Source organism: Ciona robusta, chromosome 10 (assembly GCF_009617815.1).
Source record: "Ciona robusta chromosome 10, ASM961781v2".
Taxonomy (NCBI): domain Eukaryota; kingdom Metazoa; phylum Chordata; class Ascidiacea; order Phlebobranchia; family Cionidae; genus Ciona; species Ciona robusta.
Genome location: NC_143244.1, coordinates 925,715 through 934,578, shown reverse-complemented (window position 1 = coordinate 934,578; position 8,864 = coordinate 925,715). Strand labels below are relative to the sequence as shown.

Below are 8,864 nucleotides of genomic sequence, written 5' to 3'. Positions count from 1 at the left end.
CATTACCGTAAAACAAATATTATATCACTGGTTTAAATACTCTGTAATTAATGCTGGGCAAACATTTTTAAGAACAACCTGCCACCCAAGGTTTAGCACCTATAGTACTGAATCATGTAACTGAGATTAATTAAACGCTAGCTTGCAATTTTAGTTGTTGTTTAAACGTGATTCGTTACTTCCTTGTATCGGTTCCTTACACAAGTATCCATCAATGGAAAGAAGGAAGTAAACACAACATACATGTTAGCAATTAACAATAAAATGAGTAGGTGCTGTTTAAACAGTTCCTATTACAATTTACCCACAGTGTAATGTTTACATATACAATACACATAACACTATGTATTGTAAATTAAAGATAATGTATGACAGTATTTCAGTCAGGACAGCATGTTACAAAATATAACAAATAATCAAATATTATACAAATAAATTAAAATAATACAGATAAGGCAGATCACATTGGTATGAATGATACTACTAAGAAAATATTGGTTTAATAAACCACAGTTACACAATAAAGCTTTAATGTAAACTACGTATGCTTAAATGCTCGCATATTAAATTCACATTACATGTTTTATAACAACCACCAAGTACAAATTTACATTATCTTAAAACAAATAGTTTCTTTGACACAAACTTGGTTTGTTAAATGTTAGATTGAGTCTAATTCTTTTTAACCCTAAGATCTCTGTTAAATCATTTTGAAGATATTTAAATAAAAGCTTATCTGTTTATATAAACAAAGTCATGTGTTCATATTGGGTTTCACTTTGATGAGGATTGCCCTGCCGTATTCTCGTATTTCCTTCCAATAAAAGTTTCATATCCATCGTTTGATGTTGTAGCCTGGACATATCGTACACAATAAGTTAATCATATGGTTAAATACATTGGGATAACTTACAACGCTTGGCCCCACACCTTGTATATCAGCATAACCTTGCTCATCTGTAGTAAGATTAAAGTTAGATTGGAGGAAACCAATGAATAAAAAGTCAATTCTTACTTCTTGTTACATTGACATTGTTCTTCAGATTTTCATAATTTGTTGATTGTTGAGATCTCTGTAAAAATAATAAACCAGCCTTTTCTTTAACAAGCGATATTTGTTAAAATAATGAAATTTTTTATTTTTTTATTATTATTCTCAGTAAAGCGATTGTTATACACAAACAGTCAAGAAACTGTTTAAACAAAGTGGTAGGTTGAGTACACATTAAACATCTAAATGTTTAACTTCGTAACAGATATATGACTTCCTGTGTGAATAGCAAACAATATATACAAACATTGCAACCACTTTCATTTTGAAATTATACATTTAAACTACACTTTTTTTCAATATTTTAAAAAAATATATTCTTTGTGCATAATTTGTCTCAAATTATTAAAATAAAAACCACTTCTTACCACAACAGGTTGGCTTGTATGGTTGCGGTTGATTGGTTGGTTCAACTCAAAATAATCTGTAATAAATACACTTGGGTTAATTTTCATATTACAAAACTATGTTTAACCTACCATCAGCTGCAGTGTTGCTGTTTCCCTCAGATCTGTAAATAGAAATTCATGAATAGATGTGAATTTATGGTTGTTTACATGCAAACCTTGGGTGGGGGGTTTTAGGTTTCTTGTTTCTGTAAAGTTTAACAACAAGAAATGCGTTCATGATCAAAAGAATCGCAATTATTGAACCAAGAACTGCCCCAACAATAGTAGCTGTGTTATCTTTAGGAACTACAAAAGGATTTGAAACAAGAACTGTGAATGGGAAGATGACAGGAGTAAAAGTTGATGATGTCACTGTCAATGTGTATGAACCAGTGTCATTTTGAGTTGGCTGCAAAGTAGAAGGAAGTTAGATGTATTAATAAACTTAGTGATAAGACCAACCTGATTCTTCATGAATACATAGTTTTGAATATTTGTGCTCTGAGGTTTATATTTGAAATCATTATCAGCAATCAACCCTGCAAGAAGACATCACTTAAACATAAGATATATAACTTTGAAAGCAACAGTTATATCCTTACCATTTTTCTTCAAAATGGCAGAATGTGTGACTGGATTCAGTGAGAATGTGATGTTACAATATTGTGGTCCAGCAGTTCCCCATTCACATAAGGTGCCCAAGCCATTGGTGATTTGAAACTGTTCTGCAGGATCTGTAGATAAGAAAAAAATATAGAAATACCAATTGGATCAACTGTTTATCAAAATGAACCACTTACAGAGAACTGTCAAACTAACAGAAGTAGAAAAGTTTCCAAAAGCATCAGATGTTTCACAAACATATAAACCATCATCTGATGATGCCACACTAGGTATGTACAATGATCCAAATGAACGAACAAATCCATCTTTCTTCCAAAATATCAACGTGTTCATTTCATTTTGGTTTTGAATTCCACAAAATAAACTTAAACTTTCTGTTTTGTTTCTTGTGATGGTAGAAGCTGTTGTTGTTGTTCCATCAACCACTATGTATGGTACTCCTGTTGAATAAATGATAAGTTAAGCTGACATTAATCACATTCCAACTTACTAGTTTTAGGTACCACTGTTATGTGTTGAGTAATGCTGGTAGTACCACCTCCACAAACACCATTACCAACCATACATGTGATGGTTGTGGAATCAATAACATTTACATTGTTGATCTTACAAGTGTTTGGTAAACTACCACAATTTGTAGAAGAACAAGACCAGTTACAAGTTACAGCAGGGTTTCCATCAGCTGAGCAATTCATGGTCATTGTCTCATCTGATCTAAGCAGGTAATCACTGCTTGAATTGATCAACAGATCCGTGAATTTGGTTTCAAACTTTGGGTTCGTTGCTGAATCTGGTGCACAAGGTTTTTTATAACAACTAGAACTTGAACACTTCTGCTAATTTACAACACTATATTAACTGGTAGGTGTAACTGAAATATTTTTTACCAAAGCAGCGTAAACTGCCATTATATTGCCAATTACGACTAGTTGAGATGATAACTAACTAAAAAACTAATTTATTTGACAGAGTTACTTTCCCAATTTCAATGATATAATAATTTTATGCAATGTCACTTCCCTTCACCAAATAACTTTCTACACAGATTGAAAGTAGATTTACCATTTTAAGAAGAAATGAAACTAAACTTGAAACTAAGAAACTTTGTTGAAACATGAAAAGATTTTTTTTATAAAAGTGTGTCAATACTCAATAGCATATGTTTGAGTTTAGGAATAAAATAAGAGTCCCTGATTCTGTTCTAAATACCAAGAGTTTAGCGTGATGTGAAAGTACAGCTAATGCTATTGGTTGTGTTAGTAAAACCATTTGTGCACAGAATCACAGGCATATAGAAAACAGAAACTAAAATATTTTGTCCTTACAATGAACAATTAATGACTTGCTGTCTCTTCCCAAGTTTGTATATTCCTGCATGGCAGTGTAGCTATTTATAGCTCTACATTCCACTATATCCCCATTGTTTGAACTACTCAGTGAATTGCTTGTCCATGTGTTTCCAACCACCTGGTAGAAACAACTAAATAAATACCAGCTTAATATTTTACTCCATTTTTTCTGTTTGATTTTGATTATTGAAATAAATTACAACTCTATCCAAAGAAGGGACACCCCCAGTTGCAGTACATTGGAATGTAGCAATGTTTCCAGCACAAATGGTATTGTTGCCAATCAATGCAGCAGTTGGTGCTAATAAATGTGTATGTTATCCCAATATAGTTGACATCACATCTTTTAGGAGTAATGATTTCTTATACCTAATGTGCAGGGATGCTTGTAGTATACCAACAAGCAACAATCACATATAGTGTATGTCAAAGGTCGGCAACCTACGGCCCGCGGGCCTGGTGCTCATTTTGACCGGCCTGCGCACTGTTTCGTAAATTTCCTTAAACCCGGCCCGTTATGAACAATATATTGCTTATAAGCTCCAGCGGGGATATATTGCTTATAAGCTCGCTTTTGTTTTTATTGTATCTTTCTCTAGTCTAGTCTAGTACCATCTCACAGACATGTTATCAGTTTGATTGATAATTCTTAACTTTGCATCCTGCCCACTGTTACGTCAACTCCCACAGGAAATAATATTATTTCTACACAATTGCGTTTGTCTTTATATGCCTTCGGATAATATGGTATCATTATAACTGAAGTTGTTGAGAAGTGAGTAAGCTATGTATGTACCACAAAATATTATGGAAGCTTAATGAAGAAAAGTAGATAATGAACGCAGAGTATTTAATGATTCATGGACAGACAAATATTTCTTTACGCTGCAATAAGTAAAGCACCGGGAATGCAGTGCTTTAAATGAGCAGTCCAGAATTAACAAACTGGATAAACTTAAACGGAACCTGGAACAACAAAGTTCGATTTTAAGAAGTCAGGAGAAAAGGCAGAATAGAACACACTTGCAAGTTGTGCAGTCATCTCCTTAAGCGCCAAGCAAATGAAACCCTTTACCGACGGAAAATTTATTTTAGAATGTTTATTGATGGTTGTTGACATTGTGTGCCCAGAGAAACGGAGTGTAATCTCGAATCAGTCTCAGTCAGTCAGTCTTCCTGCCAGGACAGTTACACGACGCATCGAAGAAATGTCTGCTGTGAGAGGCATTGATTCTAACTTCGATATCTTGGAGGAATTGGTGCCCTACCAACCATTAACGTTTTAACGCATTTATGTTTTTATTTTCGTTTTGTTATTGATTCTCGTTTTGTAAATGAATTGTTATTAAAATAGGCGAGTTTTCCATGTGCGGCCTGCGGGGCGAATATAAATCTGCAATGAAAATGGTTGCTGACCCCTGATGTATATCTTATCCATAATTACGCATCTTTCAATTGAGGTTAAACTGTGAGAATACTTGGGCTACATTATTTCGCATTATTAAATTGTGGATATGGTAAAGCCACACCAATAACTTATAAATATACCACAGATCATTCACCTGCCCAACATTGAACTATCTTTTCATTCTCCCACTCTGCTGTAGCAAGGCATTTGGTTGCAGTGTTTCTAGTTGTTCCATTTACATAAAATAAAGTTGAGCCATGGGAACACTGGAAGTTAGCTTGAGTTTTGTAGACACCACTTGATGGGTTGACTGGAACATTGTTGGGTGTTGGAGATGAACAAGCTGTGTATGAACAGTAAAATATTAAAATTTAATGATAGATATCATGTATATTCACATTAGTTTATATTTTACACTCACAGTAGACCACTGAATTGTAGATGCTGTTATAAACCCACAACATGGCAAACTATTTATATAAAATATATGTTTTTCACCTTGTATAATGATAGTAATGAATGAAACCATTATTCCATCACATTGTACAGTTAAGTTAAAACTAGCAGTAATAGCTTGAATGAATCGTAGTTGTGATGTCACAGCACCACCATTGTCTATACAAGTAACTGCTACTTCAGCATTGCTAGGTGTCAAGCATGAACCAAAGTTTTTGCTATAAAAGGTCTCCTGTTTGATTCCATAAGTCCATACACATGTATCATAGAGGGTTGTTGATATTGTTGTTGAAATTGTAAGGTTGGTTATACCAAGTGCTCTTGTTGCAGTGTTACCAGGTGATGGCAGATTGATGGTTGGATTGGCTGTTAATAAAATATTGTTTAAAAATCAATTTTGTAGGAACTTGTAATATGGCAATTCCCTATATTTTTTTGTATAAGTACCAGTATTTGTATGAAACACACAACTTAAATGAGTCTTCAGGAATACATAAATACACACTCAGTTTAGACTTGAATGACAAATATCACCAGTTTGTGATTGCGTATTTATACCCACATGTTTAAGTATATTTTATTATTTATAAATTCAAGACACAGAGTAATTTAAAACCATTGGGATATATAATAGAAACAAACAAAAGAGCAAAAATACACTGAACCAACTCCCCATCCTAGTTAAGTGTCAATGTATTTCCTGTAGGAGAAGGTAAAAAAGGGTTTAAAAGAAAAAACATTTTTATAAACATTGTATAATAATTAGAAGTAATTACCTGTAGCATATAAGCTTCCAAATATCATCAGCATAAATGTTTGGATACTCATTGTAATTGTGTATACAGTCTACACTTTAACTGCAACAAATGTTAGTACAATCGTTTACATAAAAATGCACTAATAAGCAAATTTGATTCTCTCCCTCATATCAACTCATAATACAGGACTGGCTAATGTAACAATTACCAATTACCAATGATTAAACTACTACTAAGCATAGCATGTATTACTCACACTACTCCTACATTACTTCCTTGTTTCCACAAGAGTTAATATTTACTGAGTCATATAATTGACATAATGGAAATGTTGATCTATTCTTTATGTTTAACTTGCTTAAACAAACCTATTCTGCTACTTGCTTATCTGTTACTTTCTTGATTTTTTTCTTTCATTAACTTGGTAAATATTTCTTAATTTCAACAGTTATAGCCAAGAGAGTTATACATACACTGGCCTAGTTCATAGTAAGATATTTGTAGTTCAACCTAAATCGAAAGCTTTGTATCAATGATTAATAAAGCTTCATTGAACACATATTTCATGTGTGACCACACATACATCAATATGTATGTATATCTTGCACCTAGTTTCATTTGGCTATTATAATCGCTCACTTAAGGAAGGGGTCATGAAAGCCACATACATTATAAAAGCAAAGACATGTAAAATGCACTGGGAAATATGTATATGTTGGAAGTGAAAAGCATTATTAATACTTGTCTTAAATATTAGAAATATATAAAACTTTATGCTACATTTATACTATTAATGCAAAAACTGGTAGTTTTATGTATATATGATTTCTTATGGTTTTTGTTTAATACTAAAACTGACAATTAAAAGAAAGATGAAATTAAATGATAACACAAAAGATATATTGTCTACACAAACACTATAAAATGTTAAATAGCTAATTTTTTTTTAGTAAAGGACAGCCTAGCATACATGGTACAAAACTTTCAAGGCACGTGTTCATATTGACTTTTCACCACTTTTGATAAAAGTTTCCTATCTATTAATACCAATAACAGTAAGTATATCATGGCAAATGCCATAAGAAAAACATAAAACTGCCTTGTTTGAAAAACTTAGCTATATGGTTACTGAATATATTGCGTATTATATGACTATATTTTCAATCTTATCTTACCACTGTAAGGTAGCAGCAACACAATTAAAAGCAGCATTGGCAGGCCTCTTGTACAACCACTTGAAGTTATTTGAATTAAATTTGACAATTTAACAATTTTAGTGCAAGTGTTTGTACAAGTAATAATATTTTTTATTTTTTACCGTCCAAAATATTATCTAAAATCTAATGCAGTCAAGATACATAAAACCATTGTTCTTATAGTATATACTGGTAAACAGTTTTATTTGTATTGGTGTTTTGTTATGGTGCCACCTAAATACATTGATGTTTAAACACTGTAATATAAAATATATACATAAGTAATTCTACTTGCAGGTTGATATTTTAGCATTTGCACCCACACAAAACTGCATTACTTTCTTGCTCTTATTATATTTACACTTTGGAATTAAAAATAGGTAAATGTTTTTTACAAACCTTGCAAACTCACAATAAGACTTATGATTAATGTTTGATAGAAATCTTTTCAGCAACGACTTATGAAGGTAGAATAAATCACTTAATTACAAACTAAATACGGCCCGTCAGTCTTTACGGTTACAATCAAATATCTGAGCAATCGGTTTGCCTGTTTACTTCTTTCTCTACAGGGAAACTCCCTTAACCGCTTGTTATTGAGCACGGTGTTGGTCATATAGATCCATTTTCGTCGAAAAGTTGTTCTTGGTGTTGTTGTTGTTTATTTTGAGCAATTTTTTACGCACTTATTCCAAATCTTAATTCAGAACTCTTTCTTTAATTTCTTGATTGAGATCAAATCATAATATATATTTATAATTTTTAGACTGTGGATAACTATGTTGTCAGGTTTGGCTGTGGTGGGTCATGGCAGAAATTACCTATAATTACTGCGTGATTACGGCTTATCTAACAAAACAAACGTTTTAGGCGACGACAACGTTATCTAGTGTAAGTCTTAACCCATGGTTCAGGAGTTGTACAAAGCGTATTTACACATATTCTTTACCAATCCTTTCTCATATAGTACACAATGGGGTAAGATGTGATCCTTAAGCACATATTGCCTAATATTTCCAAAATCAAAATAGATGACGGTTTTTGGGTAATACCACGAATTAGTACTATCATTTCTTTATTAATTGACACCAATTTAAGAATATAATAAAACACACGAAGAGTTATTTAGCGATCCGCACAACAAGTGAAATATTACAAATTCGAAAACACACAGGATAAGTTGGGACAGTTTAAAATCATTGTTAATTTTGATTATTAAGTGTATTTATAAATAGGAATATACGTAAATAACACGAAATAATACTGTACGCTTTAAAAATTAAGTCAAAACATTCATTTTCTTGACCTACTCCGGCTTACTGCTATAGTTTTTAACATGTTACCTATACATTATATTATTGCACAACAATTGGTATTGTTTGAACGACAATAGAAAAAAGGTCGAACATCAATGGATAAATATTGTATCCTACAAGTGTATATGAACTTGTAATAACAGAAAATTGATTATAACTATTGATAATTTTTATTTTTGCTACAAATTGGGTCTTACTACTCTGTTTTTGCCACAAGCCACTTCTCATAAATTATCACCAAGTGCAAATGACCAAATTTCGAATCTATTTTCAAAATATTATCTTTTTATTATATCAGTATTTTATAGTTGAACATC

The 8,864-nt window shown here is 32.2% G+C and overlaps 3 protein-coding genes across 6 annotated transcripts in view; 1 reads left to right on the top strand and 2 right to left on the bottom strand.

The window, feature by feature from the left end:
• Positions 1-8,864, top strand: part of LOC149729293 (uncharacterized) — a 127,683-nt gene that overhangs the window by 59,864 nt on the left and 58,955 nt on the right. The window lies entirely within an intron of this gene.
• LOC149729299 (uncharacterized) lies at positions 648-3,525 on the bottom strand. Of its 2 annotated transcripts, none has more exons than XM_089886182.1 (11): positions 3,390-3,525; positions 2,555-2,854; positions 2,241-2,504; positions 2,043-2,174; positions 1,903-1,979; positions 1,617-1,849; positions 1,531-1,562; positions 1,420-1,475; positions 1,016-1,073; positions 911-957; positions 648-852 (listed from the first exon to the last, which is right to left on the bottom strand). In XM_089886182.1, the coding sequence occupies exons 1-11, from the start codon at positions 3,439-3,441 to the stop codon at positions 775-777; spliced, it is 1,329 nt and encodes a 442-aa protein (XP_089742308.1). In that variant the 5' UTR covers positions 3,442-3,525; the 3' UTR covers positions 648-774. The 2 variants fall into 2 exon arrangements, with proteins under 2 accessions (XP_089742308.1, XP_089742307.1); XM_089886181.1 differs by having other exon boundaries at positions 648-855; positions 914-957.
• On the bottom strand, positions 3,569-6,387 carry LOC149729298 (uncharacterized). 2 transcript variants are annotated; one of them, XM_089886194.1, is made up of 4 exons: positions 6,054-6,386; positions 5,320-5,643; positions 4,976-5,164; positions 3,569-3,714 (listed from the first exon to the last, which is right to left on the bottom strand). In XM_089886194.1, exons 1-4 carry the CDS (start codon positions 6,103-6,105, stop codon positions 3,569-3,571), a joined length of 711 nt encoding a protein of 236 aa, XP_089742320.1. In that variant the 5' UTR covers positions 6,106-6,386. The 2 variants fall into 2 exon arrangements, with proteins under 2 accessions (XP_089742320.1, XP_089742321.1); XM_089886195.1 differs by lacking the exon at positions 3,569-3,714 and adding an exon at positions 4,436-4,625 and having other exon boundaries at positions 6,054-6,387.

Bases quoted from the DNA above. Each gene is read 5' to 3' on its own strand.
- LOC149729299 (XM_089886182.1), bottom strand. From the start codon at position 3,441: ATGCAGGAATATACAAACTTGGGAAGAGACAGCAAGTCATTAATTGTT. The intron at 2,505-2,554 runs GTAAGTTGGAAT...TTTATTCAACAG, and splicing joins AACAGTGGTACCTAAAACTA to GAGTACCATACATAGTGGTT. The intron at 958-1,015 runs GTAAGAATTGAC...ATCTTACTACAG, and splicing joins CAATGTCAATGTAACAAGAA to ATGAGCAAGGTTATGCTGAT.
- LOC149729298 (XM_089886194.1), bottom strand. From the start codon at position 6,105: ATGAGTATCCAAACATTTATGCTGATGATATTTGGAAGCTTATATGCT. The intron at 5,644-6,053 runs GTAATTACTTCT...TTTTATTAACAG, and splicing joins TGGAAGCTTATATGCTACAG to CCAATCCAACCATCAATCTG. The intron at 3,715-4,975 runs GTGAATGATCTG...CACATTTATTAG, and splicing joins GATAGTTCAATGTTGGGCAG to CACCAACTGCTGCATTGATT.